This window comes from Bos grunniens, chromosome 22, assembly GCF_055505025.1.
Source record: "Bos grunniens cultivar Pamir isolate PY7600 chromosome 22, Bosgru_T2T1.0, whole genome shotgun sequence".
Classification (NCBI taxonomy): Eukaryota; Metazoa; Chordata; class Mammalia; order Artiodactyla; family Bovidae; genus Bos; species Bos grunniens.
The window spans coordinates 47,684,622-47,705,981 of NC_141186.1; the positions used below are offsets into that span (position 1 = coordinate 47,684,622).

General features: G+C 41.7%; 1 protein-coding gene across 27 annotated transcripts in view; it reads right to left on the bottom strand.

Moving 5' to 3' along the window:
* CACNA1D (calcium voltage-gated channel subunit alpha1 D) overlaps nucleotides 1-21,360 on the bottom strand; it is a 347,101-nt gene that overhangs the window by 130,174 nt on the left and 195,567 nt on the right. For 24 of the 27 annotated variants that reach the window (XR_015151536.1, XR_015151535.1, XR_015151538.1 and 21 more), the window contains exon 8: nucleotides 15,016-15,119. Coding sequence is in view for 23 of the 27 variants with exons in the window: in XM_086367471.1 (XP_086223597.1) it covers nucleotides 15,016-15,119 (104 nt within the window). In the remaining 4 variants the exon portion in view is untranslated. Of the gene's footprint in view, nucleotides 1-15,015; nucleotides 15,120-15,672; nucleotides 15,777-21,360 lie in introns of all 27 variants that reach the window. The other 3 variants (XM_086367477.1, XM_086367470.1, XM_086367466.1) reach the window with 1 other exon arrangement.

A 21,360-nucleotide genomic window follows, 5' to 3' on the forward strand; every position in this document is an offset into this window, starting at 1 on the left:
GCAGAGTTCCAAAGAATAGCAAGAAGAGATAAGAAAACCTTCCTCAGCAATCAATGCAAAGAAATAGAGAAAAACGATAGAATGGAAAAGACTAGAGATCTCTTCAAGAAAATTAAGAGATACCAAGGGAACATTTCACGCAAAGATGGAATCGATAAAGGAAAGAAATGGTATGGACCTAACAGAAGCAGAAGATATTAAGAAGAGGTGGCAAGAATACACAATGAACTGTACAAAAAAGATCTTCAAGACCCAGATAATCACGATGGTGTGATCACTCACCTAGAGCCAGACATCCTGGAATGTGAAGTCAAGTGGGCCTTAGGAAGCATCACTACAAACAAAGCTAGTGGAGGTGATGGAATTCCAGTTGAGCTATTTCAAATCCTGAAAGATGATGCTGTTAAAGTGCTGCATTCAATATGCCAGCAAATTTGGAAAACTCAGCAGTGGCCACAGGACTGGAAAAGGTCAGTTTTCATTCCAATCCCAAAGAAAGGCAATGCCAAAGAATGCTCAAACTACCACACAATTGCACTCATCTCACACGCTAGTAAAGTAATGCTCAAAATTCTCCAAGCCAGGCTTCAGCAATACATGAACCGTGAACTTCCAGATGTTCAAGCTGGTTTTAGAAAAGGCAGAAGAACCAGAGGTCAAACTGCCAGCATCTGCTGGATCACTGAAAAAGCAAGAAAGTTCCAGAAAAACATCTATTTCTGCTTTATTGACTATGCCAAAACCTTTGACTGTGTGAATCACAATAAACTGTGGAAAATTCTTCAAGAGAAGGGAATACCAGACCACCTGACCTGCCTCTTGAGAAACCTATATGCAGGTCAGGAAGCAACAGTTAGAACTGGACATGGAACAACAGACTGGTTCCAAATAGGAAAAGGAGTACATCAAGGCTGTATATTGTCACCCTGCTTATTTAACTTATATGCAGAGTACATCATGAGAAACGCTGGGCTGGAAGAAGCACAGGCTGGAATCAAGATTGCCGGGAGAAATAACAATAACCTGAGATATGCAGATGACACCACCCTTGTGGCAGAAAGTGAAGAGGAACTAAAAAGCCTATTGATGAAAGTGAAAGTGGAGAGTAAAAAAGTTGGCTTAAAACTCAACATTCAAAAAACGAAGATCATGGCATCTGGTCCCATCACTTCATGGAAAATAGATGTGGAAACAGTGTCAGACTTTATTTTGGGGGGCTCCAAAATCACTGCAGATGGTGATTGCAGCCATGAAATTAAAAGACGCTTATTCCTTGGAAGAAAAGTTATGACCAACCTAGAGAGCATATTGAAAAGCAGAGACATTACTTTGCCAACAAAGGTCCGTCTAGTCAAGGCTATGGTTTTTCCAGTGGTCATGTATGGATGTGAGAGTTGGACTGTGAAGAAAGCTGAGCGCCGAAGAATTGATGCTTTTGAACTGTGGTGTTGGAGAAGACTCTTGAGAGTCCCTTGGACTGCAAGGAGATCCAACCAGTCCATTCTGAAGGAGATCAGTCCTGGGATTTCTTTGGAAGGACTGATGCTAAAGCTGAAACTCCAGTACTTTGGCCACCTCATGTGAAGAGTTGACTCATTGGAAAAGACTCTGATGCTGGGAGGGATTGGGGGCAGGAGGAGAAGGGGATGACAGATGATGAGATGGCTGGATGGCATCACTGACTCGATGGACGTGAGTCTGAGTGAACTCCGGAAGTTGGTGATGGACAGGGAGGCCTGGCTTGCTGAGATTCATGGGGTCGCAAAGAGTCGGACATGACTGAGCGACTGAACTGAAGTGACTGAACTGAACTGATGATCCATTTCAAGTTAGTGCTTGTGTTAAGTGTGATATAAATGTCAATGTTCATTTTTTTAACAGATTCCTAGTTTTTCCAGCATTTCGCTGAAAAAAAATTATCCTTTCTCCACTGAATTATTTAACATTTTTGTCAAAAAACAACTGACTATATACACATATTTCTGGATTTTCTATTCCATTCAATTGTTCTATATATCTATCTCATGCCAAAATGACAGTGTATTTACTACAGCTTTATGGAAGTCTTTAAATTAGGTAGTATAAGTCTTTCAGCTTTGTTCTTTGTCAAGATTGTTTTAGTTATTATAGGTCCTTCACAATAATATATAAATACTAGAATCATCAATTTCTTTTTTTAAAAAAGGCCATTAGTATTTATGAATGGGACATCACTGAATAAATAGATACATTTGATGAATGCATGATAAATGCAACATCTTAACACTACTGAATCTTCCAATTCATGATCATGAGCCATTATCATTTACTTAGATCATCTTTAATTTGACCAATCAGTATTTTGTAGTCTTCAGTGTAGAGGTCTTCCATAACTTCTCTTACCCTTACTCCTAAGTATTTTTAAATGTGTTAATGTTATTGAAAATCTTATTTTCTCAAAGTTCATTTTTTACATTATTGGAGCTTGTATATGGGAATAAGACTGACTTTTGTACACTGACCTTATACCCTGAGACCTTGTTATAGCCACTTATTAATTCTAATAGGTTTTCAGGCAGTTTCTTGGGAATTTCTAAATAGATAATCATATTTTCTGTGAAGAGAAATACTTTTTACTTTCTTTCTAGTCTCTCTTTTATATCCTCTACTTGCCTTACTGTACTGACCTACTGGTAAAGCTGAGCAAAAGGGGTGAGAGACGAGAGACAATACTTTGTTCTTAATCTTACAAGGAAGCATTCAGCCTTTCACCATTAAGTATGGTGTCAGTTATAGTTTATGTGTTTTCTGTAGACAATCTTATTCAGGTTGAGGAAGTTGCCATATATTCCTAGTTTGCTGAGAGTTTTTATCATGAACGGTTATAGAATATTGTTGGCGGCATTTTCTGCATTTATTGAGATGATCATATGATTTTTCTCCTTCATTCTGTCAATACAGTAAATTATACCACTTGATTTTCCAATGATGAACTGATCTGTGTTTCTAACATAAACTTCATTTGATCATGAGGTATTATTCTTTTAATTATTGCTAGATTCAATTTGTTAATATTTGAGAATTTTACATCTGTATTAATGAAGGATATTGTTCTTTTCTTATGGCTTTTGTGTTTGCTATTGAAGTTATTCTGGCCTCATAAAAATGAGTTAGAGAATGTCCCCTCCTATACATTCTAAAAGTTTTTCTAGGAATGGAATGTTATTCTTTTCTTGTAAGTTGTTTGACAGAGTTCACTCGACATTATCCAGGCCTCTGGTTTTGAGAGAAGGTCTGTGATTCAGAATTCCATTTGAAAAGCAAATACAGGGCCCTTCAGTTTTTTTCTTTCTCTTTGAGTTAGTTTGACAAGCTGTGTTTTTCAAGGAATATGTCCATTGCTCCTAAATTATTGAATTTACTGTCATAAAACTGTTTATCCTAGTATCTCATTATTTTAATGTCTATAATATTTGTGTTGACATCCCCTCCATCATTTCTGATACTGATTGATTTTTTTAATTAGTCTTGCTAAAGATTTATTAATTTTATCAAGCTTTTCGAAGAGTCTACTCTTATCTTTGTTAACTTTACCCATTACTTGAGTTTTCTGTTTTACTGACTTCTCTCATTTCTCTTTTACTTTCCTTGGATTTAATTTGCTTTCCTTTTCTGGATTCTTAGATGGGAATATAGACCATTGAATTGAAAGGCATTTAGAGCTATAATTTCTAAGCACTGCTTTAGATGGATAATGCACATTTTGATTTGCTGTATTTTCATTATCATTTTTTCTTTTTTTACTGAAGAATAATTGCTTTACAGAATTTTGCTGTTTCTGTCAAACCTCAACATGAATCAGCCATAGGTATACATATATCCCCTCCCTTTTGAAGCTCCCTCCCATCTGCCTCCCCATGCCACTCCTCTAGGTTGACACAGAGCCCCTGTTTGAGTTTCCTGAGCCATACAGCAAATTCCCATTGGCTGTCTATTTTACACATGGTGATATCAGTTTCATGTTACTCTCTCCATGCATCTCACCCTCTCCTCCCCTCTCCCCATGTCCACAAGTCTGTTCTCTCTGTTTGTTTCTCCATTGCTGCCCTGCAAATAAATTCTTCAGAACCATTTTTCTAGATTCCGGATATGTGCGCCAGAATGAAATAGACCTTAAAATAAAGAAGATTACAAGAGATAACGAAGGACACTACATAATGATCAAGGGATCAATCCAAGAGGAAGACATAACAATTGTAAATATCTATGAACCCAATATATGAGCACCTCAATACATAAGACAAACACTAACAGACATAAAAGGAGAAATTGACAGTAACGCAGTAGTAACAGGAGACTTTAACACCCCACTCACACCAATGGACATATCATCAAAACAGAAAATTGATAAGGAAACACAAGTCTTAAGTGATATATTAGATGAGATGGATCTCGTTGATATCTTCAGGACATTCCATCCAAATGCAGAAGAATACACCTTCTTCTCAAGTGCACATGGATCATTCAGTTTAAAACATCCCTTATTTTCACTGTAATATTTTTCTTTAACTTATAAGTTATTTGAGATGTCTTATTTCATTATTAAGAATCTAAAGAATTCTAGAATTCTAGAGAGAATTCTAAATAGCTACTATTACTAGTTTATATTTTTAATCAATTGCTGTTAGAAAAAAACATACTTTTCAAGATTTTAATCTTTTGAGCCCTTTTTTTAAACAGCGCAGATGTAGCCTATCTTGGTGCCCCTGAACAGAATGTGTTTTCTGCTGTTACTGGATGTAAGTACCAATTAAGGTCAGTTTCATTGGTAGTGTTCAGATGTTATTTATGTTTAGTTTTTTTCATCCCCATGTTCTTCAATTATCAAAATGGAACTATAAGTTTTTCATCTGTGTTTGCGGATTTACTGATTTCTCTATTTAATTTTGCTATTGGTTTTTCGTTCGTCCCACATGTTCTTTGTTCCTTCTCTGCCTTATCTGTCATCTCTCAGTTTGTTTGTATTGATGGCCCCACCCCATCTTGATTATAATGTTTTCCTGCTTCTTTTCATGGCCCATAACTTTTAATGATCTGGGGGAACACTTGGGAAATGTCTGAGATTTGGGGTCTTCCTTTAATGGGTGTCGACTTGTTTTGGCAGGTGTTTAGTTGGCCACTTGTCCTGATCCTTCTGAAGCTTGTCTGTAAGATTCACTGGGGCAGGTCTAGAGTGGCTTTTACTCCAGGGGTAAGGTAACCCCACCCCTAATGCCTGGTGTTTCTGAGGTTTCACTTGAATGTCCAATGTATTCATCAAGTTCAATCTAGTCTAGCTGATCAGAATCCCTCTGGTGTCCAACACTGAGACTTCCAGCAGCTCGCAGCTTTGTAGTAGCTGCTCTCTGTCACACTTCAGTAGGTCCAAGTGGCACACAGCAGCTTAGTATATGGTTAAAGATTTCAGAGACTCCTTTTCAGATATCCTGAGTCCCTGCTCTGCCTACTGCTCTCCAGTAGCCTGCCCTGAAAATTCCAGCTATCTTGGCAGTTCAAACTCTGCTTTTTGCCTCTTAAGCAAATAGACCGTGGTCCTCTCCTGGGCTCTGCCTCCCTGAGCCACAATTCTAAAAGCATCTCTGGGCAGAAAGCCAAGGCAATTGTGGCACTTACTTCCTGCGTTTCCCTTCTCTTAAGGGACATAATCCTGTGCTGCCTATTTCTATCTTCTGGGGAAAAAAATGCTTCGTATGTTTTGGCCAGTTTTACAGTTGTTTATAGTAAAAGGTCCATTCTGGCACTGTTACTATACTGTGACTGGAAGAGGATTACAATAGTCTTAAATTGCTCTCCCCTCATCTAGTCTTGCATCTCTATGGTCCATTCATACCACTGCAGCCAGAGTGATTTTTATATGCTGAGTGTTTCCAACATTAAGGAAAAATTTCACATGTTCATAAAAGTAGGAAGACTTACACAGTGAACACACACATGCCTACCACCTAGTTTCCACAATGAACATTTGTTACACTTTATCTCCTATCTATGCCTCTATCCATTATATTTGTTGAAGCATTTTAAAGTAAGTTGATGATATCAGAACACAGAGTAATTTTCATTAAACACAGATAGAAATCACATCACTCTGAGCTGAAAGTTTATCAGTGGGTTCCTTTATCCTTCAGCTAATGACCTTCAGAATCTGTGACATGGTCTCAGAGGACCCTTGTGATCTGGGCTCTGCTGATCAGTCTCTTTGTTTTCCACCTTCTTTTCCCAGCCCCTGGGTGCCCACCCTGGCTTTCTTCAGTTTCTCTAATACCCTCTACTCATTCCTACTGTTGGCCTCTGATGGGATTTTTCCTTTGACTGTAATACCCTCTCTGAGTGTCTTTCCCATCTTGCCTGGATATGATGGCTATTCCTTCATCCTTCCCTTTCTTCAGCATGCTTCCCCCAAACATTTGTTCTCCCTGTTAAACACTCTCACAGCATCATGGATCTTTCCTTTAAAGGATTTATAAAACTTTGCAATTTTTCCTCCCCCTCATTATATACAAGCTTCATGAAGATAAGACTCTGCTTTGCCTCACCACTCAAATCCCAGAGCCTGGGAAGGTACTTGGCAAATACATCTATCACTGTGTAGGCACATGAAAACATTCAATGAATTAATGATGGACTCATTTTTTTCTTAATAAGTCTAAGAGAGAGAAGAATATTTAGCAAGATTGTCTGCTTCTTATTAGTCTGTCACACTGAACTCTTATCAGGTGGTACAGGGTTAGCCCTAAATACTGCCTCCCAACCAAGCATATTTGCCCTTGTCCAGATTGTTGGGGACAAAGTCATTCAGAAAGCACCCCCAAGTCAGGAAATTTACCATCTTTTCAGTACTCTTTTACTTTTTTTTTTTTTAGTGTTCTTTTACACAGTCAATCTAAATTCTTATAATGCTGTGGATCTGTATCTTCATTTGATTCTCAGAAATATAGCTCTGAATCTTGCAGTTTTATTTTTAATTCAGAGAAAATATTTTGTTTTTTGGGGGGTGCTGTGCTGCATGGCTTATAGGGTCCTACTTCCCCGACCAGGGATCGAACCCAGATCCCCTGCAGTAGAAGTTGGGAGTCCTAACCACCAGACCCACCAAGGTATACGCCACAGAAAATACTTTTAAAATATTAATAACAGCTTTAAGGGTTTAAAATAAGGTAGTGCCCAACACCTTATTCTGCACCTCTCTGCACACACACTCACTTTACATACCCTGGCAGTGACAACAGTTCTGCTCCGTGGGACCTGAGAACACTGCCGCATACAGGAGGTGATATATTTACCCTGGGTGCCCACACCTGCTTAAATACAATATCGCTTCTGTGTAGAATCTAGGAAAATGGTACAGGTTAACTTATTTCCAAAACAGAAATAGAGACACAGATGTGGACAAACTTATGGAAACCAAGGAGGGATGGGAAGGTGGCGTGAACTGGGGGACTGGGATTGACATATATACATTACTATGCATAAAACAGACAACTAATGAGAACCTACTGCATAGCTCAGGGAACTCTACTTGGTGCTCTGTGTTGGCTTAAGTGGGAAGGAAATCTAAAAACGAGGGAATATATGTATACGTACAGCTAAGTCACTGTGTTGTACAACAGAAACCAACATAACGTTGTCAAGCAACTATACTCTAATAAAAATCAATTTAAAAAACAAAAAAAATGTTCCAGGAACATTTTATTTATTAGGACAACTGCCGAACTTGAATAAAGAAGAGCCCCCAGTACCACAGACATATAGGTCTTGCTATCCTAAGCTGTTCTTCTATACCAAGATTTGATTTCTGTAAGCAATTTTACCAGCCTATAAAAGAATATTACAAGGAAGGAAAAAGAAAAAAAAAAACTGATGTAAGCTTGACAGTAGCACCTTAGGGCAATCATCAACATGTTCCTCACAGAAGTCAAATTATTAAATTCATAAACAACCCTTCACTGCAGAAATAAGAACAATTGTTAATGCCGCCAACTGAATAGGGAACACAGGAAAATTATGGCTTTAATTTCAACTGCTAAGGTGCCAGTGGCTTTATGAAGAACTGAGCTTCTGCATGAAAGCTCAGTGATGAATTCTGCTAAGTAAAGAGCTCTCCACTGGCAAGATGGGTGCTCGGGAGGGCACGTGTGGCCAGAGAGGCCTCCTGGGCCCTCAGAGGTGTTTTGCTACATCTTATAAAAAAGGATTGGGTTAGGAATACATGATAGCCACAGCTGACAAGTGAGAGAGCTCTCCTCAATCTGCTGCTGTGCCTGGCTGCTGTCCACTGCTGTTGCCAGGGAAACCGACATCAGCTTCATGGAAACAAGGATCAGGGAAAACTTTCACTTACCTCGTTTCCACTGATCCCAACAGCCATTTCTATGGAAACAGTCGCTGCCAGCCAGTGGCAGAGAGGTTACCACTCACTTGTTAATGTCAGGTGTAGCTTTCAGCCTATTCACTTCAGGTATCATAGTACCCACAGCACTGGTATCCAGCTGTCAGCTACCCCTGACAGCATCTTAACTCTGCAACAAGAAAGCTCAGTGCTTAGAAGTCTATAAAAATGTTTAGCACAGTTCTTTAGTAGAAAAAGGAAATTTAGCATTCTTCCACATAGAGCTGAAGCAGGGCTTAATTTCTTGTTCTACCAAAACCAAAACATGTGAAGTTACTAAAGAACCATAGATCTCTCCCGCAGCTTTCAACCCCACTCACAACACTACTTCCAAGTTCAAGAAAAGAGACCTCCAACTGTGTGGACAACTCTTTCATCTATGAGTCAAGTCAAACCAAAGATACATCCAGTTAACTGTGGGGAAATATTTTGCTACATGTGATCAGTAAGAGTGTCTTTGTCTGGCAACCTGATCATCACTAATTACACACAGGAAAATCTTTTTTTTTTAATTGTAAGAACTATCTACAAAGAACCCTCCACTGTCCCCTTGTTTTTGAACTAGACCTCTGTGTGTTTTCTCTGCCTGTTGTCAAGATATGGAATTAACTCATTAACTCAATACAATTTTATTCTGTAATGTAGTGGTAACCAATCACGCTGATAGCCTGGTTATCCCACTACCCAACAATACCCCTTTCAATGTCACAAGCAATTCAACTACTCTTCTAAGATGCAGATCTGTTTATGTACAGGAAGAAATTCTGTTGTTCATTTTTTGTGAGCAGATGCTGGTAAAACATTGAATGAGAGTAAATTCTAATCCCAGTCATAAATAATTTATACAAATGCCTATTCCCAGAGGGTATGCCTCCACAATATACCTGGTATGTTTTTCCCTCTGAGCCAACATTCAAGGGGAGGGAACTAGAGGCAATCTCTGACCATGGTTCATAATGGTGTGAATTTAACAGACTAGGGTGCAAATTATGATGCCCCCCAAACCCGAGCCTATTTTGTAAAATTCTAATACAGTACCGTCACCCCCACTTGCCATGCCACCCCCTTCCAGTCCCTCTATACCAGCAGTTACACAAGTAGAGAAGCCATGCGTGAATCTCTGCCTAGGTTTTTTTAATCCCAACGCTTTCAACCAATCACCAAGCATCCTCTTCCCCCAATTAATGTGGATTAAAGAGAAACCAAATGGACTGAAGAGAAATATAATGTTTTGGACAAATATGAGTAAAGTCTAAGGATTAGGAGATGAAATTCATTAATCACCTTTTTCCTCTAAAAAAGTTACTAGAGGGACTTCCCTGGCAATCCAGTGCTTAAGAATCTGCCTGCCAATGGAGGGGACATGGGTTCAATCCCTGGTCTGAACCCCAAATGCCTGGGGGCAACTAAGTCCTGTGCCACAACTCCAAGGCCACACACCCAGAGCCCCCAAAAAAGAAGCCACAGTGATGAGCAGCCTACACACCGCAGGTGGAGAGCAGCCCCATCACCACAGCTAGAGAGCCCGAGCCCAGCAACAAAGACCCAGCGCAGTCACAAACAAATCCATATTTTTAAAAAGACTAGGGCAGAGGTCTGTCCCAATATTGGTCATAGTTTGGCACATAATTAAAGAACCTTCACATTATGATACTGAATGTATATAAGAAAAGAGAATGGAGTTTTTAAACTCCATTTTATGGCAAGGAATATCCAGGCACCAAGACAACAGTGTTCAAAACAACTGAACAGAAAAATATTCACAGCATAGGATCCTAAAATTGCCCTTTGGATTTACTATGAAAAATGGCATATGGGGCCTGACTTCAAAGGCCGACAGAGAACAGATGCATCAAAGTCTGGGTTATATTACACTAATCTCTTAAGGGTCTTTTATCTAATCTCTTCCTGGCCATTGCTAAGTGCCAGGGATCTGACTGCTACTATATAAATATCAGAGATTATCTAAACTTCTCAGGAGAAATCCATCTAATAGACATCAAAACCAGTCTAGGCACCGTGGGCCCTTAGTCTATCTTTGGCAGAAACAGAAACAAAGGCAAATGAAACCTTTGTTTAGCAAGGACTTCATAATTTACCAACTTCTAAGTATTTTCATTTCACCTCCCTGTTCCTCTAAGAGCATTTTTGGACATTAGATCCTCTAAAAGCAAATTCTCTACTCTCAACTAAGTAGAGAATACTTAGTTTATTAACATCCTGAGTAGAAGAATCATGCAAATTAAACCCTACCTATAGGCCTGGTCAGAAGGGAAAAAAAATAAAAAGAATTGAGTTGATTAGATTTTTCTTGCATCAAATCTCATTTTATATACTCTTACTGAAGCCATCACCATCAAAGTAACGAAGCTCTCTACACTCTTCAGCTCACTGAATCCTCTTGCAACTCCCCACAGTTAATATTATTAATATCATTTTACAGACAAGCAAAGTAAAGCTCAAATAGGCAAACCATTTCACCAAATCTCATAGTTGGTAGAAGGTAGAGCAGAGAATTATGTCTTGATTATCTGACTCTAAAGCCAGTGTTTAACCATATGTTACAGCAATGTCATGCCTCCCTACTTGTGCAAAAATAAATCACTGTCAGAACTTCAATCACGACTGAGAGCTGCACCACACTTTATAGATGACAAAGAACCTCCATGGCCTGATTGTGGGGGCACTGAGTACAGTATTAATGTGCATACAAAGCCCATTTCTGCTGGTCTCTTCCTGGGAAATTCAGAAAATGGTACACTTCAGATATTTTCCAAATAGCCTCTTAGCTGTTCCCACTTCACCCAAGGAAGGCAACGGGAGGAGGTCCACAGAGGTAAGAGAAAGATACATTCAATGAGTAAAATTCTTTGCAGTATCTCTTTTTCAAAGCACTTTTACATTCATGAGCCGACCTAAAGCCACCTATTCTGTGTGTGGGGGTGGGGATGGCACAGCAGCAGCATCCCCCTTTGAGGGGCCAAGAGATGTAGGCTCGGGACTCCTAAGTGAAGTCCCAGAGTTATTTAGCACGTGACCAGAACTCAGGTCTTCTAATTCACTTCTCATCCACCAGCCCCTTTTTGGGGGTCTGGCCCACACCACAGGGGCTCAGAGGGCCCTCTACCTTGCCGCAGGTGCGCCTGGCATCAGGTAGTCCTTGCAGGTGAAGATGTGAGCCCACTGCCCATGACCACCATCCCCCCGGGAATCTGGCAGTGACTCTAAAGACAAAAAGTGCTGAAACACCACCGTGTTCTCTTATCTTACCTACCTACAGGAAAAAACCCCAAAGGGGACAAGAGTTAAGTGAGCAATTTTAAAAGTGAAAAATCATCAAAGCCACCATGAGAAGAGCCAGCTGAACTGTGGACTTAATTGAGACATTCTTTTTAACACTTGGTCATAATGGGACCATCTCCTTGATAACAACTTAGTATGAAATCAGAACTCTAGTTACTGACTTTCTCAGCTCCTCCCACACAGCACAAGTACCTGGGTTGGGGCAGGGTGGGGCAGGAATGTCTTCATCCAGGATCATGCTTGGCTATGCAGAGCATACAGTTCATGAACCTCATACTCACCTTGAGAAAAACAGTGTGCTGTAAAACCAGAGATATTTCAAAGCATCAGTCTTAACAATGCTTCAAAAATGTACCAATACCAAATCAAGTGCACAGATTAAAATCAGTTTAAGGATACAATAGGATGGCATGGCCACATGGAAAAAAAGGAGGAGCCAAGGAAGAGCAACAAATATTTCCAAATGGTTGACTTAAAGACACACAGCATCTTACAACGACCCTTCATTAGAAAGCAGCAGTATGGTCTAAAACAGGAGAGCCTTTTAATTCAGGGCTTTTGGAATTACATTTGTGGTGGTCCAATGGTCCCTAAGGGGCTATGCAACATAAGCCATCTCCTTTTGAATATTTATGCCCTTCTGATTTTGTATTTCCTCCAATGTTCCCTAAAAAAGTTGGGAAGAACCCTAAGATTGAAACTAAAAAATTTTTTTTATTTCATTTCTCTGAAACAAAAAAATAAATACAAATGACTGATTTTGATTTTTTGTTGCTTTAGGGGAAAGTCAAGGAGGAGTACCCAGGCAGAGAAGCCCAAGTAACTAACTGTTAGGAAAGGTGGGAGCAGCCTGTTCTCTGGTTTCTCCACCCCTAGCCCACCCCACCGCCACCCCCACAGACACCTTATCATCTTTCAACATCCAGCTCATAGACATACTGCTTTCGCAGTTTCTCTGTCCCTGCCCCTACTTTAGCTTGGCCATCCTGCACTGCCCAGTGACAATTCCACCCCAGACAATGACCGTCTGCGCACAAGGCCCCCATCTGTGTCTTAGACATCTTGGCACCCTGGCCCCTGGGCCCAGAGCCAGACATGCAGCAAGAACTCAGGAAAAGCGACCAAATTTGCGAACACACTGGAAGACTACTCTGCGGACGTGGTTCCTCCTTCAGCCAGAGCACTGCTGGACATCTCCTACCCAAGTGGCCTCGCACGTCCAGGCAGGGTCAGCTGCAGCCCCGGGGGAGCTGGGGCACGTCGTGGAACTGACTGAATATTGCTGGGAATTCTTGGGTTTTATTTTAAGAATTCAAATGTCATTTGCATTCTCCTTCATAAGAGATCTAGTTTTGTTCTGGTTTAAAAATATTTTAAAGTTACTTATTACTTTCCCCAAAATATATTTCAGCAAACTGGCTGTTCCATCATGGTGTGTGTGTCTTTATCCTCCAGCTGTGGGTACCCCCACAGGGTGCATATTTAGCATCCAGCATTATAATAAGGGGTCCCTCCCGGCTTTTCCCCCTTTTCCCTTCTTAAGTCTGCCCCATCCTGCCGGGGTGATGTTCCTGCTCTGGGAAGCTCAGAGATAAGGCATGTCACTGGCACTGTTAAAATTAGTCGTTTCCATGGCCTCAGTTTAGTTGGGTTTAGGAGACACAGGGCGCCAAGGAATTCACAACAGAATTGCTGTTAACCTTGTATGGGCTGTTCCTGTAATAAAATCAACATGATGCTGTTTCTCCAGGGATAAATTCCACCCTCACCATCCTGACACTGACCTAAGGCCACAGAGGGTCATTAGGAAGAAGGCACTTTTAAAGAATGACGTGAAAGAACTTTAGGCTTGAAGAGCCATTTATCCATAGAAAGAATCTTCGGCCGGGTCGGGGCAGAGGGTCAGCTGTCACACCCAGGACTCAGGCCCAGAGCCCCTTTTCCCCTCACTGTAAGGCATGGGCTCCTGGCTCATTTCTAGATGGGGCTTCACAGGACAGTGCGCATCCATGGTGTGAAAGCGACCACACTCGGTCAAGGAGAATTCTAAACGCCTGTCCCTGAAAACAGGCAGGGTAGCTGAGAGGGAAGATGAGGAGAGGAAGCAGAGATGGGTAACCAGTTCGCTTTCTGCTCTGGAAAAGGCAGTGTTTAGAAAAGTGAGATAAAGGTCTCTCCACTGACTCAGCATTACATGAAGACATCACTTCCCCTGAGATATCAGCTCTTAGCAAGACAGAGATAGAGTGAGTGAGGAGTAGATAAACTCACTGGGAATCAAGTCTATCAGCAGTATCTCCAGAGGATGTCTGAGCTCGGGAGTGACAGGGGCTCCTCAGGGGAAACGGGCACCTATGAGCCCCGGTCACCCTCCCAGGCCCTGGCAATGGCGATAAGCTGGCACTGAGAGCCTGGGGAGGCCCCACCACAGGGGCTCAGAGGGCCCTCTACCCTACCGCAGGTGCCCACTCCCTTCTCTGGGGTACCCCCTTGTGTGGGGTGTCTGTGTGGTGGGGAAGATGCTAGGCTGCCCAAGAGGGCTCTAGGATGGCAACCACAGAAAAGACAGAGCCCCACTCTGGTCCCAGTCTCCACTGAACCCCCATCAATCCACAGAGCCAAGGAGGCCAACAAAGTGAAATTTCAAAAATGATGACTGAGGGACACGGACAATGATAAGGCCGGAGGAAATTTAGGTGCAAAAGCTGATTATTTCTCTGCATTAAAGACCGATTCTGTGAGCTAAGATTAAAAACGAATTCAAGGAAATATTCTCACAGTGACAGCAGCAGAAAACCAAGCTAATAAATGATCCCCATGGGAAGGATGTGTGATTTTAAACTGTCCAGTATTTCTGTGCTAATCTAGGCTTATTTCTCCTTTACCATGAAATCTGAAACACCACTGGAAATAATCATAATACACTGCAAGTAACTTTAAAGGGCCAGGCTATGTACTAATACTAATGGGAAGAAAACCACAAAAGACAAAGGCCCTTTGCTGGGGGAGACCAAGGCTGGGCATCCTTTTAGTCACTTTTAATCCACTCCTACACACTAGCATATAAATGTGACTAGCTTCAGGGAAATGGTTTCATTCAATTAATAGTTTGGCAAGCATCAGAAACACAGAATCTCACAGACAGATACGAGCATTGAGAATTACAGTTCAGTCCCAAAGCAACACACAGGGGGGACATCAGAGTCCACACGCATGCAGAGAAAGCCGTGGGGAGCTGCCTGACACATGGCAGCAGCAGAATGTGGGACACAGATCCAACTGCTTACCCACTAAGGACACCGAGAACCAGGTTAAGGACGAAAAATGAGCCAAGGATGATGAGACTAACAAAATACACCCATGGCCATTCCCATCCTATCGCATCATTTACCTGTAAAATGTAAGGAGATTAGTTATCAGTTATCCATTTGCCAAAGAGCAGAGCCCCAGGAACTGCTGCTGGACCACGAGGGCTTTGACTGAGGACTGGTGCTCCAAGGATGGGATCCCGCCAAGGGCCTTCCAGTTTTGTTCTTTCAATAAGGGCAGGTTCTGCTGTGGAAATCCCCAAATGTGGCCTACCGAAAGTCATTTAGCTACTGTTTGGTACCAATTAATCTGCATTATATTTGGATCCAGACCAATAAAGCAATTATAGATGTATCTCCTTTTGGGACAAATGGGCAAGCAATGCCAATGATTTAAACCCCAAGTGACAACGCTGATTAATCTCTGGTCAATAATTATCCTATAGCTTTCTTTCACAAAGGCTGGTGAGGTTCCAGGAAATGTCTTGGTTTGGGAAGCCTCAGCAGAAAAGAAAGCATCTTGGAGGACACATAAAACACTTGGCACCCACCCGGCGGCCCCCATCTAGCAAGCCTGTGTGGTCTTGGCAACTGTCCTCAGGACTCTGCTTTCAAGATGAAAGAGGTGTAGCTTACCCGCTCAATACACCAAGTACAAGATTTAGTACGAAAAATGACCCAAAGATGACGAGACTGACAAAATACACCCAGGGCAATTCAAATCCCATAGCATCATTCATCTGCAAGAAATAAGATGGTCTCATAGGAGTGGGTTAATAAGAGAATCTAATAAGGAGAGAGGGTTACATTAGAGAGCATTCCATACATTTAATTAAACATTTACTTAGCTTCAAATCAGACAACAGTAGCCAATGCACATTCATTATATATTCCCAACACACACACACACACACACACACACACACACACGAGTCATCAAAACTTTCAGGGCAAGTAATAGCAAACTCTGGCTACGGCTAGGGCAACCAGCTGGAATTTGGCTCTCTCTTACAAGAAATTGCCTTGGTAAGGGATTTTCAGAGATCTTGGTAGAAGACAAAACTAGTGCTTAGCTAGAAACTATTTTCTACTCTGCCCAAATTGTTGGTAGTATTCTTGCTTTCAAAATTTGTGATGGTGGAAAAGTCTTAGCTATAGAGACAAATTTGTAGCATTTGACTCTATAAATTCTTTAATAAAAAAAAAACCTAAAATAATAACTTTCCAGTTATTGGATTTCGGGTATACTGGAAGCCAATCTATCCCAGGAAACCTAACCCACTTTAAATCTGGATTATCTGCTATCAGTCAGTGCAAGCACAGCTAAATTAATGCAAAGAAGGAAAGTATTCAGAAGTCAAATAGCCGACATATTCAGGGGTGCTTTGGGGAATGAGACTTTTTTTTCTCAACTGCACCCACAGAAGGACCCAACTGCTTGCCAGTAAGGAGAAATTTAAAAAGCCCTCACCTCTCAAATCTAGCTTGAACCTATATAATCTGCCCTGAGACAGGTGGCTCCAGCTGTGAGTTCTTTCAAAGGAACCTGGTGTCCCTACTTCTGTGCCAAGTGAAGCAGCACAGTCAGACGTGGCCCCCTGAACACACCTTCCCGGGGAGACCAGCTCATGAGCAACTTTTGTGCTGGAGCAAACAGATGCTTCAGGGTTCACGGCTGGATGCAACTTTCTAACAGCACAGGTCAGTGTTAAATTGGGCAAAGTCTTCTCCAAGAAAGGTGTGAAGCACCAGTGAGAAGACTGAATGAATGACCCCAGGCCTGACTCTGCTGGAATCCCCGCTAACAGAACAGTATATGGCCTGGGCTGATTCATGGTTCTGGCTTCTGAGGTCAAGCCCTCAGGCCGTTGAGCACGTGCTTTCTTTACATTATCTGGCACTAGGTTTTTAGCTTTACAGAATGAAACTCATGCATTTCACTGTTTGCCTCAAGCAGAAACCAAACAGAAAAAGAGAACATTAAAAAAAAACAAATTACCTAACATCTGTTGCTGAAGTCTACGGAGAGGGCATTAAAGCCCTTATGAAACACCTGTTTGGCCACATGAAAATTGATGTGCTTACTTGAACTGCTATCAGTCTGCACATCTTATATCGGCAATTAGAGTAATGAATGAGGCAGGGCCGTGGTTGCAATTGTTGATCTCATTAAGTTGGATAAACTAATTTCAGCAGGAAGGCCGAGGGTAATTCTTCCAAAGCAACTACACCACTAAACTTATTTAATAACCTAGACGTGCAGGAGAAGAAACAGGCTGCCTGGCGTAGTAACCAGAGCCCAGCCTGGAATCAGGGCCTTCCACAGACCCTTCTCTGGGCCTGCTTCCCCTTTGCTGGGGCAAGAGGGGCGCCCACAACCGGGGAGAGTGTGCTCGCTCACGGAGAGGAAGTGGGTGCATGTCCAGGGTCCCCACTAGGCAACCCTGCCCTCTCACACCTCAGCAAAGTGTGTTAGCCGTCAGCCCAGCATCTGCCCTGCCCATCCTCTTTTGGGCCTCAGCCCTGTGCTCCAGAGGATGGTTCCGGGAACAGCTGTCTGCTCCAACTTGGGAGGGAACATTTTTTTTTTTTTCCAAATAAACTTCTGATTTCTTAGAAATAAGTGTTTTTGCTCAAATCAGAAATATCACCTGGGATAACCCATGGGGGACAAGGGAAAACCAAAGGCCACAGGAGACCCTAAATCTCCAGAGCGTGAGAAAGAGAAATAAAAATTAAGCTCTAAGGGCCAGTCTTTCTTCTGAAGAAACCTTCTCAACCCTGGTCTCTTTTCAGAGGCTAGTATTTCTTAGACTTTATCAGTCACACGGGACACATCAGAACTGGCAAGCCGGTCCCCGAAATACCCACACAAAAATAGAGACTCTGCTTGGGATTCTGTCTGCGTGTCCTTTGTCAGCAAGGGAGAAAGTGGCGTGAGCTCAATTGTTTCAATTTAGATTTTTAAAATATTTATATCAAAGTCATCATGTCGTGTCCCTGTACTCAGGAAATAATAACCTAGTTTCAGTTTCTCCTCACTTCAAAGACTGAGATGCACATCCATATCTCTGTAATCTAAGGCTTTTTGTTTTTTCTGTTGCAAAAACTACTAAAAACTTGATATATTGGTTGTGGCTCCCCTGAGCCTAGACTCGGAGAAAGGAGCAGAAAGGCAAGCTGCTAGCTAACTAAAGAGGGAGTTCCCAGGTACCCTGAATGAAGAAGACTATCAACTTGGCCAAGGGAGCTTCCTGTTTGAGTCTGATAGCCAGCACTGCCATAGGTGTGCTGCTCACCAAGAGAAGAGGCTGGCACTAAGGCAAAAGGCCACAAATAACTGATATGGATAATTCTTTCCTGAAATCAATTCTCATATTTGAATTAATTTCCTACATTTAAAACCATTTCCTTGGAGTTGAAGAAAAAAATAATAGGATCGTGTAGTGTTACTCCGCATCTTGTGGACGACACACAGTTAAAGCCCAGAGTATTTGGGTGACCTACCCAAGGTCAGGCGCCTAGCCTTCTCCAGCCTAAGGCTCTTTCCTTGCACTACACCTTTCTGACTCTGGACAACAAACGCGTGGATCAGATAGCAGCTTAATTATGCTTATGGAATTCACTTCAAAAAAAGAGCACTAAAAAAATGGCTTTCTATCAGAAGTTAATAATCCCATTCCCCACATACCCAAAGGTCCTGTTCTACACGTGTCTTTCTGCATACTGGGCCCACCTTCCCAAGACCCTGCCTCTTGGGGACTGAGGCATCCATGAACTTGGGAACACTGACTGAACATAAACTCAACCAGACTCAAACTCATCCCTGGCAAAGACTTTGTCCACCATATACAAACACCTAAAGGACTGAAAACTTGGCTTGCAAGTCGAGATTAAGATTAAAGTCGAATCTTAGTTCTCTCTCAAGATGTTCCCTTTACACTCTGGCTATGGTAAAAATCAGGAATTTTAAAAAGGCCCATCTACCCTGAGACAATGGGACTGTGAACTTGAAGAGTAATGGTAGCTGGTGTCTGCTGAGCACCAGCTTTGGGCCGGGCGCTGTGCTGGGCAGGGAGGTGCTGTTCTGTGCACAGCTGTGGATCCCACCGACTGAGGCCCATAAAATAGGAAGAAGGCTGGGGCCTGGCTCCTGCCTATGTCTATGCAGAGTTAATAAATGTAATCAGGAAGTAATTAGAAGCAACTTGATATGTTTGAGAATAAGATCTCAGTGAGCACTCTGGGAGACATCCCTGAGCTGCCCCCTAGTGTTCCAGAAGGGCTCACATGAGAATGGAGAAATGCCAAGGAAAGAGAGGGGGGTTCTAGTCTAGACCAGGGGTCATGACATTATGACCTGTGGGCCAAACCAGCCTACCACCTGCTTTTGGACGGCCCTTGAGCTAAAAATGGCTTTTACATTTTTAAATGGTGGGAAAAAAAAATCTGGACTATCTCATGACACAGGAATGCTATACGAAATTCACATGTCAGTATCCATAAATAAATACTGGAATGAAGCCACAGGTGTACATGTTGTCTGCAGCTGCTTCCAAGTGACACGGGCAGAGCTGAGCAGTTGTGACACAGACATTATGGTCTGCCTGGCCACATATATTTACTGTCTGGTCCCTTATGAAAAAAAAAAAGGTCTGTAGACCCTTGTAAATCAAATACCACGACCACTTGCAGCAGGACCTTGAGGATGTCTAGGGCGTCTATATTCCACTGTTTCCCAGACCTGCTATAAAGGGATATAGACTGGCATAAGGTTGATAAGTTATTGGAGTTCCTCCATCGGAATAAAGATGCCATGTAATTCATAGAGAATATAATTATTATGTTGTCAAATTATTAGCCCTGTGACTGTCATATGAAAAACAGAGGTAATAATTATATCATCCTAGGTGATACTTAGAGGTTCTCAGGAAAGCAAGTAGAAACTTTTGTTTCTAGGCGTGTGGAGTCTTCTCTCCTTTAATCACACACTCCCAGAGTTTCCGCTAACTTGGCCATGGGAAGATCGTAATGAGAGAATCAATGTGCGGAAACATAAAGTCTGCAACTGTCCATTAGGAGATGTCAGATCAGCAGTGTCAATACACCATAAAAACTGGGAGAACAGAGCTGAGGAGTCACCGGTTTTTTCATTTGTTTTAAATCAAAACGTGTTCTGTACTGTTTTAGGGGGAAGGACCAGAATTTGGGCTATTTGAATCATGCTTTTTCTATTTATCAGCAACTTCAAAGGAAGACTGGAGATTGCGCCCTCCACTAATCTAACCAGGAGTGGCAACTTAAAACATAATATTGAAAATGAGCTCTTTACCTAATTAGAGGGTCCTCATGCATGGCCATGGGCTTGGCTCATCCTATATAATCTTCCTCTTTCTCTTCACAAAAAATTTTACAAAAGGCATTGTGTTATGGATATAAATAACAGATTGCATACATACACACACTCTCTCTCTCTCTCTCTACTATGACAATTAGAAAAAGGAGGGGAAGGGGAAAAAATAAGATATGACATACTGGTGATGTTTTAAAAACCTTATTACCAAACTAGACTAACACTTTGGGGATGAAAATAAAAATGTATTTTCTTTGCCTAACACATACAGACATTTCTACAACCCTGCAAGCATGGAATTCACTTGTGAAGGGAAGCAAAAACCTATTTACAACCATTATGTTCTCTGAAGTTATAGAGTAATGGGAAATCTTATAAAGTGTCTAAAATTTAGATACTATTAGAAAATACTTCTCGACGTGCAGACTGTCTAACTGGAGACTGACCATTTAAGAAGTATGTTATTACTCATTACCTTTTAACAAATCATTATTGGAATCCTGGTTAATCCCATTTGGACCTGGGTTTATGCTCAAAATCTACAAGGCAGCTGTTTTTCCCAACAACTCTGTGCCATGGAAAAATAATTTCCAAACTTCTGTGAGTTTTTTCAAATTCTATCAAACACAGAAGTAAACAAATAAACTCAACTCTGAGAAATGACTGTTAAAATACGACTGCTCTTCATCTGTAGCAAACCCTACTGGTTCTGTTGGGAACAAGAGAAGCTAGCTCCGAGCCATACAAAGGGTGTCCATCTGTTTTCATGAACAGGTCCACCAGCCCTGGAAGGCTGATGTGCCATCTTGACCTTCTCTGCCAAAGTTCTCTAGCGCCAAAAAAAAAGGAAGAGAGAGCTAAGGGCTTATGCTGGGCTGGTTTGTAGTAATACTGAAGATGCAAAAGGGAAACACCGTAATAGGGGAAAAACCCATTTGGGCTTTAAAGCTGTACTAAGCTATGGAAAGCCT